The sequence below is a fragment of the Nelusetta ayraudi genome, unplaced genomic scaffold (genome assembly GCF_046127955.1).
Source record: "Nelusetta ayraudi isolate G7.1 ecotype Tasmania unplaced genomic scaffold, CSIRO-AGI_Nayr_v1 ptg000128l, whole genome shotgun sequence".
Lineage (NCBI taxonomy): Eukaryota > Metazoa > Chordata > Actinopteri > Tetraodontiformes > Monacanthidae > Nelusetta > Nelusetta ayraudi.
In genome coordinates this window covers 1,535,001-1,556,282 of record NW_027466178.1, presented here as the reverse complement: position 1 = coordinate 1,556,282, position 21,282 = coordinate 1,535,001, and the positions used below count along the sequence as shown (strand labels likewise).

The window sequence follows — 21,282 nt, the reverse complement described above, 5'->3', positions numbered from 1 at the left end:
CCCCCCCCCGTCCCTTTTTTTTTTTGCTCTTACTCCCCGACTTCCCCCCACGTCTGAAGGAAGCCGCTGGTTTCTCACAACTTACCGTGCTGTTGCAAATTTCCCAATGTGGTGAGAATCACTAAGGAACTGCAGTTGATGCCAGTATGCGCCGATGTGAAACTCAAATGTTTTTATTTTACTTCATCTATTTTATTCAAAAAAACTGAGGGTTTGGCGAGCGTTGTACATTTTAATAAGAGCAGGAACCATTAAAATAAACCTGTGTTTGAAGCAGAGGTCTGATGATTTGTATTGGTTAAAAAGCAATTACATTTAGTCCATTTCATTTACAGTGGAAAATAAGATCGACTGTCTGGCAGGGGTGTGAAACCTAACGGAGGAAGGGAGGAGGACATATATCTGTTTGCAATTAGAGGCAAAAAAAAAAGTCTCAAAGACCAAAAGTAATGCAGGACAATCACAACTTTACGACAGGGAGAAGTGGATTTGCTTAAAAAATAAATAAATAAATAAATAAATGACTAAAAAAAAAAACAAAACCAAAAAACACGCAGCACTTTGTTTTGCCGCTAATGAGTTACATTTATTATGCAGCAGCCCATCATTTATTTATTTATTTATTTTTTTTCATAAAATAGACTGTTTGGCTGAATGCATTATTTATCGCACCGAGAACCAGACGAGGAGGGAGTGGAAATTTACACAAATGACCAGTAAAACTGGCTCATAATTGCTGATTGAGCGCCGGGCCGGGCAGCCGTTGGCATCAGTGGGAAGCAAGAGGTTCAGAATTTGCAGCGGTGCCGTTTTTACGGGCGGGGAAGGAGAGGAGGAGGAGAGGACGGCGGAGGTGTTTAGCATCTATTTTAAGTCAATATGTGCCGGACAGCGAAAAGCTCTTCAGCGACACAGACAGAAAATGCTGCAGCGTATGAATAAATTCATACACACCACACTTTTTTTTTCTTCCTTTTTGTTATTGGGGCTCGATATGCTGAAGCTAAAAATCTGGATGATTTTATTTCATCCTTCTGCAGCCTCGACTTGACGCAGACGTCTCCGCTGTTCAAAGATGCCACAGACACAGTTTCCATCTAGTTCCAGTCTCACTGCCGAGATCTGGAGCGTCGGATCTGATTAAAACAAACAAACAAACAAACAAACAAAAACAAAACAAAAAAACCTCCCTGATAGTTTTAAATTGAAGTTGCTCACAATGGATTTCGAGCCGTGAGCACACAATCCATCCACTAGCTCCAGGGTTGGACTGAATATTTTAAAACCACTGTTCTGGTTGAATATTCTGGACTTTCAAAGAGAAAAGGAAAAAGGAAAAGGAAATTGTAAAATAGGTAGCAGCTTTCCAGTCGGATTGAATTCATCATTCCGTGAGGGGTCGGGGGACTCCTGGGTCTGCAGTCAGAAAAGCACAATGACGCCACGCAACTGGCAACCCAGCAGCCAAGACAGCAGACAGGCTACAGTTGATCCGTTTGTCAGCGCAAATAACGAATCGCACAAAACACACAAGACTGCTCAGGTGACGTGAACGACAACTTGCTGAAGGTCAAAACGAGCGTCAGAATGCGGGAGAAAAGGGCATCTGAGTGACACTGAACGTGTTGAGCATGAGCTGCCGGTCTGACTGTTTGGCAGACTGCCGATGGGCTGGGGTCAGAGGTCAGACTGGACGGAGTGGTTGGAGAGCACAGAGGGGCAACAGGAACACAAATACCCACTGGTGACAACAACGGTCCAGAGAAAAGCATCAGGGAACACACAGCACCTCCAACCTGCTATTAAGGACCTGGTTCCTGCACGGCGTCTCTATAGTGAAGTGGACGGTGAGGTCAGGAAACAAAGGAACGCTCGAGCATAAATGTTTCAGAACAAAACAGAGATGATTAGAAGCACCTGGTGGGAGGTTTGAGCTTCTTCCTCAGGCCGAGGTAACATTTCACCGAGCTGAGTTGGAGGGTCTTCTCTGCTTTCGTAGCCTGGGAGGGAAGAAAGAAAAAAAAAGAAAGAAAGAAAGAATCAACTCAAAACAGATGCCTGCGAAATGTTTTGCATGACAAAAGAAAATGAGCACGTTTAACGAGGCTCGATTTGAGCGCACGAGCTGCAGTGAAGTAACCGTCAGCGCCTGTGAGAAAATTTCTCACCAACGAGAATAAAAGCGTCCTCGGCCTCGGCAGAAAGGAGAACACAATGAGTGAAAACGTGCAGGAGAGTGCCGCTCCGGAGGTAACAGACTATCAATTAAATCGCAGCAACACTTCTACTTTCCTTTGCTCTAATTATACATCACGCTGCCGCCGAGCTGATATCTAGAGAAACACACTGGGCTCAGTCAGCAGCAGCCCTCGCCGCCGCTCTCGCTCCCCCGTCCCTGCGACACTACTTCCCAGAGTTGCCGCACCTCCATCAATTATTAATGCTTGTTCACACTCTTTTTTTTTTTTTTTTTTTTTTTTAACCAATCCCTTGTTTCAGACCGCAGAAATGTGCCGAGAAGAAAAGCCCTCCGGGGAGCCAAGGCCTGACGGTCCCCTCTGAAGAGAACGCAGTGTTCTTATTTTTGTCAGAAAAAGGCAGTGGGAAGTCGGCCGCCGCCGCCGCGTCTTATTTTCCCTCCTTAATTTGGATATTTAGATCCCCGAGATGCCAGACGTGTCAGCCGGGAGAGTGAGGCGGCGAGCGTTTTTAGTCTATGTGCATCGCCGCCGCTCCGACAGACCCCATACGCCCCCCCCCAGCATTTCTTATGCAACCACATAAACTTTTTAACTCCGACTCACACACCGTTTGCATGGAGAGAAAACAAAAAACAAGGAAAAGAGGGGGAAAGAAGAAGAAGAAGAAGAAGAAAATCCTCCGCGGTGACGCTGTGTTTACAGGAAGCTGCGGCGGTGGATTTAGCAGAAAATAAAAGTTTGCTTACTTTAACGTCTCTGTAGAGCAACAGCCTCCCGGCGCTCAGGGACACGTGTTTGTCCTGGAACTTGTGTCCCGACAGCAGTTTGGAGGAGCCGTCGCTGAACTTCAGGCTGCCGCCTCTCGACGCCGGCTTCTGGCCTTCGGGAAGGAAGAGAAAAGATGCGAGCTGATCATCAGCTGCTGCCACAGGCTTTGCAGGTGCCATGTTGTGCCTAGACGTTGTGCTGGTATTACCGTCCTTAGCCCGTCAATAAGAAATGGGCTGGGAGGCTCCACCACTTTTCAGATGGTGTATGCAAAACTGGGAATGAGCCCTTTGTGATGTCACCTTGGCTCTCTCCCAGGTGACTGGAAAGAACCTGCTGGCTCCTCCCACCTCCTGTGACACCTCTTGTTTTAAAAGGTGCCACACCAAGGCGTCGCTTTCAGCAGCAGGCTATAAATACGCTGCTTTCAGGAGCTTTGTAGCGCTTGGGTGATAATTAATCGCGTAAGGCTGCTCCACTGGGTTCCAGGATGAAAAAATAAATAAAAAAAAGATCTTTGAAAAATGTGTTTTTTTTTTGCTGCTAATCTTAAAAGTAGTTGCGAGACGACAGGATGGACTCTTGAAACCCTGACTGACGCTCGAGGCCAGGAGAGAAGATACGGAGGAGCCTTCAGGCCCACTTCTGAAATTCTTTGCGTGTGGTTTTGCCACCATTTGCATACTGCACCTTTCCCATTAGCCCCTGCTCTGGCCTCGGGGAACCTCTTGATGACCAGGAAGGCGGAGCTGGGACAGTCCAAGCCGCTCCACTCCAGCACCTGCTCCAGGACCCGCTCGCTGTGGTGCAGCGGCCGCTCTGGGGACCAGTGGAAGACACGGAGACAGACCAGACAAGGCAGTTCAGACACTCAGAGTCTTGGCAGAACGACAACATCGGAAGGTCTGGGACTAAATCTGAGAAAATTAGAAAAACGAAGCTGCACCCTCCCCCCCCACCACCTCCACAATAACCCCCCAACTTCCACCACGGAGCCGTTACAAATTATCTCCAGCAAATCAGAAAGTGTTTACAAAAGCACACTCATGTGCAAAATAGACCCATTATCTCAGCCTAATTGGTGAACAGGGTACATGTTATCAGGCGGGCAAGAGAAGAAAAATAACTAGATAATTTGTGTACCGCCACCCCTGCTCTGATGCCTCTATCTCCTCTCTCCCCATTTCCTCCCATAACCAGGGGAGGTAAAAAGAGCCACAATGGCATAACTTATTCATAACGGGGGGGCTTATCTCCTCTCTGGGATCTGTGCAGACCCCGGCCATGGAATTAGTTCCTCATTTCCCAACAAATATTAGCTTCCCCCTCTGTTTTTTTCCTCCTTTCTCCCTGCCTATTGTCCTTGATAACACTGTTTATCCACAGCTATCCTCCAAAATGGCTAATTAACGCGCTCTTCTCTCCCCCCAAGCCCCTCCTCTCTCTCTCTCTCTCTCTCCCACCCCCCCTCACTCCCCTCCACGGCTCTAAGCTGCACGTCCCGTCACGCCAGCACCTTCAAAGCAGCCGGGCCGTTTGCTCTTCAGCGTACACATTGCCGGCAAATCAAAATAATCGAAATAAATAAAAAAAAAGTATGCAGACGCTTCAGCAAATACATTGTTTTTTTTTAGGGGGAGGACGGCGTGTCCTCCAACTTTATTATTATTTTTTTTTTGAATGCACGGTGGAAAACAAACATGAGAGGGAGGTGAAAACTCCCGGAGAAGTGATAAAAGAGGAGTGGAGAGCGTAGAGCTCAGCAACTCTGCGACGGAGCGTCGACTTTGACTCCCCCCACACCCCAAACCCCCCCGCATCTGGCAGCCCTGATCAAAAGTGGGCGTGGGCGACACTGGGTGCCGCAAAGGCACATGTTAATGTGGGACGGGGTGGGTCGGCTCCGCAGGTTGGAGGGGGAGGAGGGGGAGGAGGACCATGCCTCTATATGACACATGACGGCGTGGGTGATTAATGAATGTGCATATCATCAGGCAGACGCCACTCGGATAATCTCTGGGCGAGCGGCGGCGCTGGTGGGCGGCGCTTCATTAGCGCTCCGGTCCTCGGCTGAGGGGAGGGGCCGTGTTGCGCAGGAGGCCGCGTCTGAATGATAATGCGCCGCATCAATTCCTCCCCGAGGAGGTCAGAGTGGCAAAGAGCCAACACTCGGTCCCGTGTGACGCGAACGTTCACTTAAAATCATTCATAAAGTTGTGACTTTAACCGCCATGATTACCCACCGCTGGGTTTAATTGGGGCCATCGGGCCGCTCGATGGCCACGTAAAGAGCTGACGGCGGCCGTCGGGTGACTGTCGTGTCACTGACGGCGCCCCCCATTGGCCGCGACGGTTGACAAATGGCTGAACAATGGAGACCGAGGCTGACTGGAGCGACAGGGTGCGTTCGCTTTACAACAGGAAGTGGTCAAAGGTGTCTCTTGTCTGGCCTAATGGTGCAAAGTCAGGGTCGGGATGGGAAATTATCGTGGTGACATCACAATCTCACCGCAAGAGAAAGTCCTGATGACTACTCCATGATAGCTATTGATTGCAAACATAAACAAAAAACAACAACAGAGAAAAGTCTTTGTACCATCTAAGGCCGTGTTTCCATTGGCTCGGCTGTTTTCGGCTCGGTTAGGATGCGTTTCCACAGGCCATGACACGGTTCCAAGGGTTACCATTGTGGTACCTGCTTCCACGGCGTTCCAAGCAGGCTGACCAGGGACCATTGTGGTGACGCTGCACAGGGCAGGGCACTGATTGGTTAAGAGCTTTGACGAAAGCCAAGTGGGAGTCTTTCACTAAAACCAAAAACCACCATTTTTAAATGCCCCACGTGTGGAGTGGGGGCATCATGAAACTGCTTATGAAACTGTAGCACGGGCGAATGAAGAGCTGCAGGAAAAAGCTCAAAGAGAGCTGGACGGACGGAGCGACACGCAATGAAAAAGTCTTCCTGGTTTCACAGCTGGAGGCTGCAGTTCAGCAAAACAGTGTCGGGAGAAATGAACAAAAATGCTGAGCGACTGCCGAGCAAGATGTGTAAGAGTTGTAGTCTGGTGGTGTTTACCAACGGCTCTCTGTCCGTCCGTCAACACTAAGTACTTCTTGTCGTTCCCTCCGCTCTCTCCTCACTGTAGCTTCAACAACAATTAGAGCAGATAAACATTATCCCTACAAAGCCCATCATTTGCATCTCCGTGCGCCCACAACCACACGGAGACACTTGACAGTGTTGCTATTAGTATCACCCCTGCTCTCTGTCATCGTCTTCCTACCGTTTTCTTTTCTTGCTCTCCAATACCTTCAGTATTAATTAGCAGAAATGTCACAAATTTATTTTCGGTAAAACGGGAAAGAAGAGAGGAAAAAGAAAAGGTGTGTGGACAGTGGAGCCCGTGGAGGCCGACTGAGTTGTTCCATTAGGAACTGAATTATTTACCTTTGCCGACAAAGAAAAGGAATTAAGAGTTTCTTTAACTTGATCAAAATAACAGGCTTGTTTAATTTATGCAAATGGTTCGAAAAGCAGTGTTAATTAGAGAGAAAAAGGCTTTTGTGTCGCCATGAGCAGTGTGAGCGAAGGGGGAAAAAAACATTTAAATGTTAATTAGGCAGCAACACAGAGCAGGTGAGTTAGTTCGATTAGAGCGCTTCATGGAGACTCTGAGCACGGACCCCAAGTTTGAGAATTAATTCTGAAGAGAGAGGGAGAATGTTGCCGCAAACATTTGTTCCAAGCGAAGGCTGAACTTTTCTCATTTCTGGGGAGTTCACAGCGAGGACAGAGACGACTGGAGAAGAGCCGCTCATTCTAATGGTGAACCCAAGCGGCCACGCAACACAAAAGATGCCGAAAAACCATGCAATTGCTATTGTTCTAATCCAGGCGTGGGCAAACTACGGCCCGGGGGCCATATGCAACCCGTTAATCTTTTTAATCCGGCCTGCCGAACTTGAAGAAATTATTTTAATAGACAGTAAATTGTAAAATAGCTGTATTTCATCCATGTTTCCAGTGTTTTGAAACTCTTTTCATCCATCCATCCATTTCCCATACCCACTTCTTCCCGAGCTCAGGGTCACGGGGGTCTGCTGGGAGCCTCTCCCAGCTGTCTTAGGGTGAAGGCAGGGTGACACCCTGGACAAGTCGCCAGTTCATCGCAGGGCCACATAGAGACAAACAACCACTCACACTCACATGCACAACTATGGACAATTTAGAATGTTCAATTGACCTCACATGCATGTTTTTGGAGTGTGGGAGGAAGCCGGAGAACCCGGTGAGAACCCACGCAATAAAGGCCTAAACACCGTGGGGCTTCAAAGACACTGATTTTGTTGTAACTTTGCTTTGGTTCATTTTCAATGGACATTAAAGCAACATGTTTTCTACATTTCTACATTTACACCAAAACACTGCACAAAACAATCTGTCAAATTTCAGAACCCATTGTGGCCCCACCAGTGAAACAGTCCCCCCCCCCCGGTCTCATCCCTTTCTTCCATTTTTAAAACAAACTCTGATAAAAAAAAAAAAAAAACATCACTGATAGCCAAAATAAGAGAGAGAATCCAGTCATGCTGGCTGTGTTTAAACACAGGAAGCATGACTGGAAGGATGCTACTGAACACAGGTCCCGGCCCGCTGGCCTCCTGCCTACCCAGCTCTCCGTTCTCAATCACTTCAAACGTCGTCCACGTGTCCTCGGCGTCCGACGAGACGTTCCTCATGCTCAGCGCAGTTTCTGCCACCTCCGCCGCTCGCATGCTGGGCGAGACCTGCAAACGGAAAACAGCCGCTCAAGTTTCGCTCGCAGTCTGCAGATAAAAACCCACATCAGGCAACTGCACTAAGTTCTGACAAAAGATTAATGACCAGATATGCGCTGAAGCCAAAGCGCCTCTTTGACTGTGTCGCTGTGCTGAGAAGACCTTGCGAGCAGCCTCGCTAACCCACAGCTTGCCTGGCAGCCTTGTAAAACCCAATTACCCACACAATAAAATCAGCCGCTTCCCTTGACTGGCTCGCTTTGGAATCATTTCAGCGCTACAAATCCCATCAGGTTACACCACAAACGTCCCGGCCCTATTCTATCAACCACGCCGACGCTCACTGCACCTGCTCTCTCTCACGCACGCACACACACACGCACACGCAAGTTGACGAGTCACTCATGGTACCTTGATTAAACAGCAGCTCCCCGGCTCTTTCTTTTCCAGGTACACCTCGAAGATCAGGTCGCCAGCTGGGGAGAACTAGAGGGGGGAGATGGGAGAGCAGGGTTGAATCACGACACACAACGCAATCGGATTAATTGGCTTCTCCACAGAAGTCAAACGAGCACTGTGTGTTCGGAATCAAAATGGGACAAAGGTGGAGAAAGAGGTTTACGGAGCCCAGAGTCGTCTCTCCTCGATCCGAAGCCGTACAAGCGAGACAATTTCACACCTTTAACACACTTCTGTTGGTTTCCTGCCCACTACTGCTTTTGTTAACTACACTGACAACTGGCCTAAACACACCTAGGAGAAGCCAAACAGCTTAACACCGTTAAACACTCGCCAAACCATTCTAAATTTGCATACGGTCGTCTGCACCTCTGGGATCATCTGCTGGGTGAAGCAGCAGTTGGAGGATATTGAGGAACTTTAATATCCTCTTCAGTGTTGTGTTAAATTCACTTCACCGATATTTCCACCAAGAAACTGTGTCTCCAGCCCACGGGGGTTCAAACTCTCTGACTCTCAGGCCTAATCTGACCCACCTTGTCACATTATGCAGGTCTGGCGAGTCTAAATATTGTTTTAATATTAAATCCCGCACAATGCATGTGGATATTCAGAGCCAGAAAGCCACTTGTAGCCAGTGGGGTTTTTTTTTCCCCAATTGGTGGAAAATAATCCCAAAAGCCCAAGATGAGAAAAGATGATATGGAAGGAAATTTCATAAAAGCTCAAACAAAGTTGACATAAAAACTTTGCGTTTGGTTTGGTGATATTTGTCGTCTGATATTCACTTGAAAAGTTTTGCTCTTTCAACAATGGAATAATGTGGGTTTCCTGGCTTGATTAATTAAATGGATGTATGTTACAATACATGAATAAAGTAGAAGGGTGAAATAGGGGCAACTGGACTTGTTCTTGAACTAAAGAACTGAAGAAGCCTTTAGGATGAAAAGTCTTGAAGATGGCAAGAACAAGTCCAGTTGCTCCAACTGAACCCTCCTACTCTAAGATGACCTGGATGACTGAGAACCTTTACAGACAAATACATGAATAAAATAAATAAAAACAAAAAATATGCCCTTTAAAACAAGTGAACAGGAAGTGTTTTTTTTTTTTCCTTTACTGTACAATCTGGAGCTAAAGCTGAAAAGTGACAATGTAAAAGGTTTCTCCCCACTGCACAGCTGAGACCAGGAACTGGTGTGATTAAAGGGCGGAGCCCCACTTCTGACTCCACTAGCCCTCGGATGACAGACAAATTACAGTCATTGTCTCTCGTGCGCACATATGGAGCCGCCGTCGTGGTTGGGCTAAAAACGCTTTTCAAAAACACAATCCGCTGCATCCATGTGTTGCCGGAGGGGGACGATACAAAGCATTTAGAAAAATGAAAAAAAAAAAAAAAAAGACAGGAAGAAGAAAGAGCAGTTAAACAGCAGAGACCAGTTTTAGAAATGTTTGGAAAGGAACCCTGCAAGTCAAACGGAGATATTTTCTATTTTTATCTTTCACTTTTTTTTTCCAACTCTCCTCAGTCCTCGTCTCTTTGCTCTGGCCTCGGCAGCGGGGGAAAACTATCGATTTTAAAGTGCTACTTCTAACTGGCGAGCCGTGACATCGCCTCACTCCTCATCCTCGGGCTGATTTACTCACTCCCACAGTCGAGCGGCGCCATTCACTGGCAGGGCGCCGGGCCCTCCGCCGTCTTTCCCCGCCTCTTTTCTCTGCTTTTCAGTGGAAGCGGCAGAGGTCACAGCCTTCACCTGCGGGGCCTGAGCCCTGCGAGCGGCGACCACTAAATGTCAAATGCGCACACCGCCTGAGAATCCCAGTGTGAGATCCGTGAGTCATTTGTCCACTTACGCCATTTACCCTGAATCCTCTCCACACTTTCCTGCTGGCTGAGGCCAGACCACCCCGGGCCGCCAACCACAGTTTAAATGCTGTTATCCCAAATAAAAGGTTGCTTGTATCAACCTGAGCAACATGCAACCCTGAAGAAGCTCCATACTAAAGTACAACTCATGCAGACTTTTGAAGTCTCTATTAGATTGAAGGCAAAGAAAACGCAGAAAGACACGGATCAAGTCATCAAGTCATACTGGAAGAATTTGACACTGTCATTGTAATTCAATGTCCAATAAGCTAACTGTGTGTGTGTGTTTAGCTCTGAAGGAGGCAACAGACTCTTAATTCCCCAGTAGCAAACACTTTCATGGCTGTCAAGATAAAACTGCCCTTTTGCTTTTCTCAACTTTCACCAAACAGGTTGAAGGAAACGTTTAGAACCAAGTCGACGCCTGAAAATGACTTAAAGCAAAGGCAACATGCTAAAATGTTAAATCCATACAGTGATGGAAAGATTGTTTGGACATTTGTAGTCAGCCTTACAACTTACCAACCACATGTTGGAACACATCCACGGTACAAGAGTACAAGATCTACAAGAATTTACTTTTCTTATTTAGTCTCATTAACAATAAACATCAAAAACAATTTCAATTGAGTAAAATTGTCCGAAAACTTTTTTCCACTCCCTTTTCCTATTCCACTGGCTTTTCCCTTCACTGACTCACGCCTGTCCTCGGTGGCTGTTCTGCCGCTGACGTCTACAACATTTCAAACACTCACATTCATGTCCATCGCCTGACCGCTGCGTTCCACTTCCACTCAGAAGGCCTTTATTGTAGTTCCGGCTTCCTGTTGAACAGCCCTGCTGCTCCAGAGCAGTGCTGAAAGCCAATAAACAAGGTGGGAGCCAGGAAGAGCTGGCAACCACAACTCATTTTGGATCAGCCCACTTTTCTGAACCAATGTTTTTTTTCTCCGGCATAAAGGTTAACAAGAGGGTGGCGTTTTATTTTTTATTTCTTTTCAACCTCCTCCCACAACCTTCCTTCCTCTCCCACTCCATTTCGTAAGAAAAACCCAAAAACAAACTCCTTCCATTGCATGGCGTTGCAGGGCTCTGAGGTGCGAGTGCGACAGACTGAGCACCAGTTTGTGCTTCCTGTTGGGGTTTTGCCAGGATGGACTCACCGTGGTGTCCTTCTTGTCATTCCAGCGCAGGATGAAGCTGTTCTCTCTCTCCATCTGCTGCACCCTGTCTTCAGTGACCTGATGGAACAAATCACGTGACGCTGCAAAAAAACCTTGGACAAAGGCGAGTTTAACCGACTGAAGACAACTGACAAAGACCTGAGTGGGAAGGGATGCTCTTATTCCAACTCTTTGGGAAAACATCGTCATTGTTTTCAGAGGACAATGTGCTCGGTCAGAGTGCGATGGATGGCGGAGAGGCTTGACTGGGAGGAAATATAGTCAACAGCACCTTCAAACTCCTGGCCAGACTGTGTGTTTGGGCCTGATAATGGGCAGCCTTGACCACCACCGGCACAGAACCGAGGCTTTAATTAGCGCGACGTCTCACTGGCTTCCCCCTCCTCTTGTCTTTGTGTCTTTGTGTTCCGCCGCGTGCATCGACCGCTGTCCGGCTCGCGATTGGCCGAGCTTAATGGCCGTTTGTCACGCCAGCGACAGCCACCACTTCCTCTCCTCCAAGACGTCGAGAGCGAGACGGCGGCGGGGAATTAGCGACGCCTGCTCTGCGCTCCCTCAAGCCAGGCGGCGCTCCAAGGGTCCCGGTGGCCCGCCTCCTCCTCGCTATCAAGCCCCTCCCCCGCCGCGCCGCGCCCGCCTGCATAGCGGCAGAGTCAAGCCTGTTGTGGAGATTTGGCAGCGGCTATTCTGCTTCCATGATGGTTTTCAGCCACAGAGTGTAAATAACGCAGCCCCAACTTCCCCAATGCAGGACGGTCATGTGACTCGTCCTTGTTTCCCTCACCGTCCTGAACCTCATGCAGCAGCAGGAGCAGCAGCAGCACTACATGGGAAGTGTTGAAGACGTCTCAGCCACACGGCATCTTCCTCAGTCTATTACTCAATTGATGAGTTTGTTTAAAACACAGATTTCCATAGTTGGGAAACAGAAATGAATTATTCATCCATTAAAAAGATGATCCTCCACAAACTGAAACTACTTCAGTTTCCAGCTCGCCACACTGTCGCCGGAGGTTCTGGTGGCATTGTCTGATCCAAGAGGCTGTTCTGGAGTTTTGCAGAGGAAAAGAACTCCAGCAGCTTCCAGGCCACAATGACTCACCATGTTTGCAACAGTTAACATGAACCTGGCTTCTATCCAGGAAGCTGCAGTGGATGTTCATGTCACCCTTGGGTGAAGTTCTGCTTCACACACAACACAAGTGAAATGTGAAACTTGTGTTGTAAAAAAGGCACCGGAGCTTCTAGTTCTGCCGGCCCCCTCTGACTTTGATATTATCATGCCTTGACTATGAAAATCTACCTTGTAGACCTCATCATCATCGTCATCATTATCAGCATCCAAAGTCATTCAAGGCAGCTCTGTAACATCTATCCAGCTACAAGTGAGTTCAAATTAGCGTTTTTGGATTTGCACGCTTCCTCCCCAAGACATCTGTTGCTGTATTTGACAGTTGATTGTAGCAGCTGAGCAGATTGACACCTCATTAAGGGATCGGTCTGCCAGTAGAAGCAACTATGCAAAGTCGGCAGGTGTGCTATTAAGTTGTTGGGAATTGATTCTGTAAACGTATGAAAATATTTGACCAATTACACAGCAGCTGGTATCGCGAGTGAGGCTAATGATGGCTAGCCCGCGGCCGGGTGGCTCAGGCAGCATTTCAAAAAGCTTGAGACTCACATTAAAGAGCGAGATGTAGTTGCTGATGAGGTCCTGGACCACGCTGGCTTCCTGTGGCGTCTGTCCCCGGGTCTGGAACAGGCAGGAGGAGAAGACGCACGCCAGTTTTTCGCTGGGCATCTGGTTGAGATGGGAGCACTGCTGGATCCTGCGCAGAAAGAGTTGGCTGTTTATGAAGGATGCAAAGGCTGCAAATCCGAGAACAATTAAGTGCAAGTGTCTGTCAAGACAGCAGAGTGTTTCTAGAGGAAGAATGCCAAGTGCTTGTAAAAGTACGAGCAGCGACTGCAAAGGCTGCACAGTGTTTGTAAAGGATGTATAATGTTGATAAAGCATGCAGAATTGTTCTGAAGGATGCAGTGTGTTTGCAGAGGATGAAGAGCCTTTATAATGGATGTAAAGTGGCTGAAAAGGATGCAAAGAGTTTTTCCAGAATGCCGCGTTTGTAAAGGATGCAACGTGATTGCAAAGCAAACGCTGTTGTAAAGAGTGAGATGTGTTTCCAAAGGGGGAGAAAAAGTGTTTATCGTGATGTGAAGTGATTAAAAACGATGCAATGAGTTTTCCTCAGGTATCGCTTCAGCAAGTTTGTAAAGGATGCAGTGTTTGTAAAAAAACAGGTTTTTGCACAGGTAGTAACACTTTTGTAAAGAACGCTAAATGGTTTTGCATGATGCCAAGTGTGAAGGATGAAATGCATTTGTAGAGGGTGAGTATTTAACATCTTGAACCTGATTGCAAGGGTGCAATGTTCACGTAATTTTCCCGACATACATAGCAGAGGGGATTGCTGCGTTCTGCAGGGTGTGCTGCCCTGCAGGCTGCACGGAAGCACGTGCACGCGACTGTGGTACCTGTACAGATGCTGCAGCAGGGCTTCGAGGGTCGACCTGTTAATTTTCGGCAAACTCTGGATAAATGTGGAGTACTTCTTCACTCTCTGCCTCTCGTCCTTTTCATCTGCGGAATCCACACAGATAAAAAAAAATAAATAATAAATCAGATGAAGTGGACGTTGGAAGCACAAAAGGAGGTTATTTTCTGTTTAAATCTTTAGGAATTTAATTAGGACAGAGGCAAATGTTTCTCTGTTCTTTCTCCACAGGTTGCTACTGAATATGAATGAATGCAGCTGTTCATCCACGAACCCAGAGCTGAGACCCAGTACGGATACAGCTCCTTGGTCAGCAGCGCGTCCTCCGACTGAGACAGGAAGCTCTTCAGGGTGTCCGCCACCTCCTCCAGGTGGCGCTCCGACTCCCTCAGCTTCACGTTCCGGGCGTCCCGGGTGAACTCGTCCAGGAGGAGGGCCACTCGCTCGGGGTCACCCGACCTCTGGTAGACCCCCTGCTGGCACAAACCTGGACGCGGACAGAGAGGAAGCCTCGTCGTTTCATGTGCGAACACATTAAATGCAGACGTGGCGTCGCGACGTGTCTGCGACAGTTTGTTTGATCGCGTGGGATCCTGGGGAGACCACCGCTGGGAAGGCAGCAGATGCGGAGCAGGAAGTTACACAAGTAGATTTAATGCAAATTGCAGATGCAACGGAACTGGCTCAACTTGTGCATTTGGCTTCAGTAGAAGTGCTGCATTTCGGCTGGATGCTGCAGTGCTCTTTACACTGCCTCCAATGGCTCACCATGTACTGATAAAGCACCAGGTACCATGGCTCACACATTCTGAGGATAGAAGAGACCTTTTTTTTTTCTCTTAAAGGAGGAACTTTCTTCCAGTTTATATTATGCTGCCACTCACCGTACTGGGTGACAAAAGCAATACAGCTGTCCACAATGATTGGGACGCCGTTCTTTGTCAGCTGTTGGTCGCCGAGGGCGTTGCCGTCCGTGCCGGCGGCCAGCGTGATGGCCGAGTGCCACAGCGCAAAGTCCGTCTTGCTGAAGCCGTGGATGTAAACCGTCCTGGAAATGAAATCAGGGGATTCCTGAGTGGCATTTAAAAACCATAAGGAAACAAAAGTGGCTTGTGTATTTTGTGGGGGCAAAAAACAAAGTCAAATGCTGCCAAGTTATTAAACAAACAACCAGCAAGATTAAAGGAATCCAAGTAGCGCTCCGACGTCTCCTAACAAGCACCGGTTCCCCCGCGAGGTTTGATCAAAAACACACAAACCAAAAGCAATTAATGGCGTAAACAAGACTTGTACACTGCTGTTGGAGAGAAAGGAGCCTTAAACTGTTGACTCGGGCATCGTGACGTCCCCCCACCCAAACCCCCCCCGCCCCCATCTGAAGAAAAATAAATAAATACACAGGCAGTCTTTCAGTCTTGCAAGGCGTTAATTACCCTCGATGGTTGCAGTCGGTGAGGTGTTCACACTAACGAGACAAATGTTGGAAAATAAATTAATAAATAAAAGCCGTCCCAGCTGCATAACGCATGTTGTTGTTTCACACTGCTAATTAGGACACTGCGAGGGGTACCTGCCCACCCACCCCCCGCCTCCTCATTTCAAAGATGGACATACCTTCTGCCCTGCACCATCAGCAGGACTTGGATCTTGTCCTCACCTTCCGTCTGTGTGGAGACAGCTGAGAGGTGGAGAGGGAGAAGAGAGATTGCAACAGGCATGTGTGTAAATATACATGTATATATGTATATGTATATATGTATGTATACACATATATATATATATATATATATATATATATATTTCTATATATGTATATATATATATATATATATATATATATATATATATTTCTATATATGTATATATATATATATATATATATATATATATATATATATATATATATATATACATAAACACACAAAAAAGCACCTAGGTAACTAGGTAACAATAGGAGATGCACTGCACTCATCTTGCGCGTAAAGGTCTCACTTCTCTCAGTAATCATCGCTCTTTGAAGTCGTCCCGGGAAATAATGTGACGCATAATATGTCTAGACTGATCAGACTGTTTCATTGAAAAGCAAGATGAAAAGTAAACACGCCATACAGCGGGAAATGTCAAACGGATCTGATTAGACTCAACAGCGTCGTCTTTTCATAATGGATGGATACACACTACCAGTCAAAGGTTTGGGCACACCTTCTCATGCATTTTTTTTTTTTTTTTGTCTTTTAAAATTTTCTACAATGCAGATAAATACTGAAGACATTAAATATATGAGCAAGATATATGTAATTATGCAGCAAGGAAAAACATGTTAAATAAATAAATAGATATTCTTTTTGTGAAATGTGGCTATTTTGAAGAATTTAAATAAAACGTGTTTGAGTTATTTTACACTTTTATTGTTTCCTCTATAATTCCATGTGTGTTCATACGTAGTTTTGATGCCTTCAGTGTGAAACTGCAAAGTCAATAGTCATGAGAACGAAAGAAAAGACATTCAATTCATAGTGTGTGTCCAAACTTTGCAGCAGAAACTGTGAATTTTTTTGTTGTCATTGTTAGGAACCATCTTTACTGCAGCGGCTCAAACATGCAGAAAACCATCTTGTGTGCTGTAAAGCAGCACCGAGTCAACAAGCACCAACACAACACCAACAGCAGCAGAGAGGAAACACTAAAAATACACACCGGGCCCTGCAGTTGAGTCACGGATCGCCTAGCAACAACATGCATCAGTTTTTTCTTTTTTCTTTTTTAATATCACACTCAGTTTTCCACTGGTTGTTTTGAAGAATACATTTGAAAACGTAGGACAGCTCCCACAGTCCACTAAATTAATCTCAAACAAATACGTTTTTTAAGTAAATCTTTCAAAAGAAAAAAGAATCCCTTGAGTCTGATGGTCAACTCTGAAACCCTCTCGTTTGTTCCCTTTCAAACTGCCAGGAGGTTCAGCAGAGCAGGCAGTAAAGACCGATGAATCTTGATGGAGGCTCTAAACAGAGGGCTAAATATGCTGCTTTCTGAACACTGACAGTGTTTGTCTCTGCATTAGTAATGGTATGAAGCTGCTTCACTCCAGTCCAGAATGATAAACTACTAAAGTTCTGAAAATAGGCAGACAATGTAACCTTTAAAATAATTATAAGACGTTTTTAGACCAACAGTCTAATCTTTGTGGAAGGTTATTTATTTGGCATTTGCATAAATATCTGACATTTAAATATAAAGGTCTTCACCTTTAGTCTCAGGTTAAAGCGAAAATTCTAATTTCACTATTTTCCAGGAAAGATTTAACTAAACTTTATTATTCCCCAAAAACAAAACAAAGCCAAAAAAAAAAAAAAACATAATGACTGTCTAAATTTTTAGTCAGCAACTGCAACTATAGCAGCAGGAAAAACTTAGTCACACAACAAATTGAAAAGTTAAAATAAAAAGGAAGAAGGAGTAAAAATAACAATTCTAATGGGAAAGAAATACAATGTTTAAGCCTTTCAACTGCAAGTAAATAAAACAATGACAACAACAACAACAAAACAATTAATCCCCCAAAGTCTCTTTAAAGAAATGATTTCCTCTTTAATTTCCTTCCTGATGTTGGGATGGGGGCGCGAGCGGAGGCTTTTTCACTTTACACCAAACGAGAGGAAGAAGAAAGGAGGGAACTTCAGAGGTGGGCATCGACTTGAGAGGTTTATTAACGCCGTTATCAGGGGAAACAGTTGTCATCGCCGCCGAACAAGCACACAGCGGCCCTCTTTCATCCGTCCTGCTGGCTCGGCAGGGAACTTTTTATCCCCTAATATGCTTGTGTGATAAGGACAATGTTCCCTCTGTTAATTTAGACCTGGAGGACGTTGGCTTCGTGTTTTTGTTTCCTCTAATAAATCAGGCCGATTTAAAGTGTGGCAACACCCCGTGCACTGATGTGCTGGGTGTTTTCATTTATATATTTATTTTAACTTTGACACGTATTGATGACTGCTGAGTGCTTAACGCAGACGGCAGCTGTTTTTGGACAGCAGTATATAGTAATAACTACTGAAAGCTGAACAATAGTAAAACAATGATGAACAATGTGAAAGCCCCCCACAGCATTTCAAATGTCTCAGTTTGCCCCCTGGTGGTCTGCTGCAGAAAGGCATACACGTCTTCCACTCAATAACTAAGAGGCACACGTGATTTGAAGTACGTGTAGTTAGGTTTTTATAGAATAGTTTTTAGGATTTTTTTTCAATTTATTTTACTGTTAATTCCAACTTTGCTGCTATTAAAAAGCCATTATATTGAATGAGCCCTTCCCCCTCTTCCAATGCTGCCACAACTGAAGTGACATTTTCACTTGTCACAGCGACCATCATCATCATCTCAACTTCATCAACTGATGTCTACATCGACACATCAGGGAGATGATAAAGTTCACACGGAGGATTCCAAGACAGAGATCAAGTACAAGCTACTTTTTAACAGTTACGGAATGATTTGCTCAGTGCTACTGATTAAACAAAAATGTGCAGTGACAGCAGTAACTCATCCTCACTGCCGGCCCTTCATTTTACCGTTTTATGCAACGAGAAGTAAGAAAGTTTTCAAGACGAAAAAAAAAAATGAAATCAAATTACTGTTGGCAGCCTCATTTAGTTTTGCATGTGAAATGATTCACCATCTCGCCTGCAGTGCAGTGACTGTATTAATCTGATATTTAGCAGTCGGTTATTACCCTAAGTACATTAACCTAATAAGAAATCGGTATTGTCAATCCTTCAGTACGTTTTCATTTTGAAATGACCATGAATCAATTGTGGAAGCTCCGTCTGAGCTGTGATTACAATCGTACAATTTTAATGGCCCTCGGCGTGGACACGCTGCAATTTGAGCAGGGAAGGTGGCGGTCGGCCGTCTTGAGCTAATGAATATCTTCATTTCAAGAAGAGTGGGCAGGCAAAGCACTTGTTCCATATTTTTTACTATTTAGCCACTGGCTTAAGAGACATCCAGTGGGAAAATTGTACCAAACCTCTCTGAAGATAAGATGCCCCGTTTTATTATTTTTTTTTATTTAACGACTGTTCATTTTCCATTTTTTTTTTTTTTTTTTCTTGCCCTGTGACGGGTTAATGATCAGCCCACTGTGTCTTCTCATTTTCCTGCTCATTTCACTTTGGTCCAGTTCATTTGTGTGGGGGACATCTCGGCATGAAACACTAGAACAAGATCAATCCTCCCTTACAAGCACGGCGGGGCTGCCAGCGGGCCGTGCCAACACTTTTCAGAAAGCACTCTCTATTCATCTGTGTGCATATATAGTTTGTCAACATTATTTCTCAGCCACCCAAAAGTTGGAAAGCTGGAAACAGCCTTGCAGTGCAGATGAATTGCAGGGATTCAGCCGGTGTAACGGCTGTGTGGGAGCAGCCAGTGTCCAACCACTTAAAGCATCAAAACAATAGTCAGCCAATGGTAAGAGCTGTAATACAATTGCTCAGTGTGGAAAGCTACTACTGTCTGTGTTAAAAGTGCATATAAGAAAAATATGCAGTCGGTGTAATTGCAATTGACTATAAATAGAAAAGTTACTTTTTTTGAACAACTGTATTTATTTAACTTTACTTTTCAACTTCATTTTAGATTCAGTTTTGGTCATGACAGCACCTGCTGCTCACTGAAAAAATCACCAGAAAAACAGCAGGAAAAGTCTTTAGAACACTAATCATTTTTTGCAAAAATAGAAGCTGGAGGGTCTGAAAAAAGTAGCGACAGAGTTGCTAAATTGGCAACATTGGCAGGGAGACGTCCACTAAAACTGCCAGGAGAAAACAAGGAAGAAATACAGTTTGCTTGGGCTTTCGATGGAGCTGCACAATGGGTTAGCGTGGACGTCACAGAAGCCATTAATTAGCAAGTTCGGAGAAAACCATCAAGAAAATAACAAAACAAATTTCACAAAATCCTTATTTTGAAAAGAGCAAAATTAAAGGAGGAAGACGCTGCCAGGTGTAACTGGCAGGCTTTTCTCTATGCTGTTGTGCACTATTGTGAGCAAGCTCTGTTGGTTGGACTTGCTGTGCAGGCAGTGTTATGCCGTTACTTTCTTTGTAATGCAGAGTGGAACTATTAAAAGTGAAATTGTCCTCAGTTTGTCTGCGTTACCACTTTGTTTCGTTTTGTTTTTTTAAATTATTTGGCCCGTGCAATTTTGAGCTTCTACACACACAAAACAAAATCTGCTTATGCCACTGATTGACTGTGATGGAATATGCGCATGTAAAGACAAACAAAGTAGGGGCAGTGAAGGATGTTGCCACTTTAGTTCTCACTGGCTTTGGTGGAAGTTTAGTCAGATGCCACAATGTATCAGTGGCAGACGTCAAGCCAGGCAAAGCTGACTCATCCGCTTGGAATGCCTGTAATAGATGTTCTTGGTGCTCGGCCTCCCTTTCCCCACTGTTTTGTAAGGGCTGTTCAAGAGATATGAAAAACACAAAACGTTGCGTGTCAATGTCGGAGTGTTTGTACACAGAAATGGTGACATCAACCTCCGACATTTAAAGGGTCGCGTTTTTTGTTGTTTTGTTTTGTTTTTTTTAATTCACAAATTGTGTAATGACGAGAAGAAACAGCGGCTTTAATTGAGACGTACTTCACCGGATCTCCCTTGCTGTCGCACACCGACACCCTTTATGTGTCACAGCGGAGAAAATAGTGGCTAATCCCGTGTCACAGCCTGTGATTCCTCAAGTCATCCTCTCAGGGGCCCCGGAACCTGCTGGAGGAGACTCCACGGCTGTGACAAATATGGTTTAAGAGAGGAATCAAACACCGGCCGCAGGTGAGGAGAAGATTCGATCCGAGATGGAGGGCAAAGGGATTAAAAAGTATCCGCTAATTTGCTCTCCTTTTCCATTTGACACAATCAATTAACCTGCCAAAGTGGGCGTGACCTTCGGCCATGACCAGAAAGTTCCCCCGAATTGGCCACGCTGACAAAAAAGAAGCGGTGGGTTTGCTAGTAAAGTGGACAAACTGGAGATAATTCCTCCGAGTGGGCAGCACTGGTAACGCTGCCAGCCCACCACTGCTGTACTGGGACTTTATGTTTTTTTCCTTTTCGGGGTTTGGTTTTTAATGCCAGACATTTGTCGGAGAAAACATTGGAAATCCTCCAAACTCAAATGTCTTCTCGCGAGCAGCGCCGCCGCCTTTCCCCTCACTCACTTCCAAGGGACCATCTCCATAATGGGAAGACTAAGTTGACCAATTAGAGGCGAGATGTGTTTAATGGAGTGAGGAGGCGACACCAGTTGCTCGCGCGCTGCCTCTGACATCCTTTAGCAGCTATAAACGCCCTTAAAGAGGGGTTGTCATGGGTAGTGGCTTCCTGGAAATGACGCCTTACATCAAACTGGCTGAGGATGAAGCAAGAGGCAAAAAAAAAAGGAAAAGAAAAACAA

General features: G+C 45.6%; 1 protein-coding gene across 2 annotated transcripts in view; it reads right to left on the bottom strand.

Moving 5' to 3' along the window:
* Positions 1-21,282, bottom strand: part of arap2 (ArfGAP with RhoGAP domain, ankyrin repeat and PH domain 2) — a 106,639-nt gene that overhangs the window by 6,977 nt on the left and 78,380 nt on the right. For both annotated transcript variants that reach the window (XM_076050667.1, XM_076050669.1), the window contains exons 19-29: positions 15,434-15,497; positions 14,704-14,867; positions 14,094-14,306; positions 13,800-13,905; positions 12,946-13,093; positions 11,244-11,321; positions 8,160-8,234; positions 7,640-7,757; positions 3,660-3,788; positions 2,948-3,081; positions 1,918-2,000 (exon numbers count right to left, since the gene is read on the bottom strand). In XM_076050667.1, coding sequence (XP_075906782.1) covers positions 1,918-2,000; positions 2,948-3,081; positions 3,660-3,788; positions 7,640-7,757; positions 8,160-8,234; positions 11,244-11,321; positions 12,946-13,093; positions 13,800-13,905; positions 14,094-14,306; positions 14,704-14,867; positions 15,434-15,497 — 1,312 coding nt within the window. The remainder of the gene's footprint in view (positions 1-1,917; positions 2,001-2,947; positions 3,082-3,659; positions 3,789-7,639; positions 7,758-8,159; positions 8,235-11,243; positions 11,322-12,945; positions 13,094-13,799; positions 13,906-14,093; positions 14,307-14,703; positions 14,868-15,433; positions 15,498-21,282) is intronic.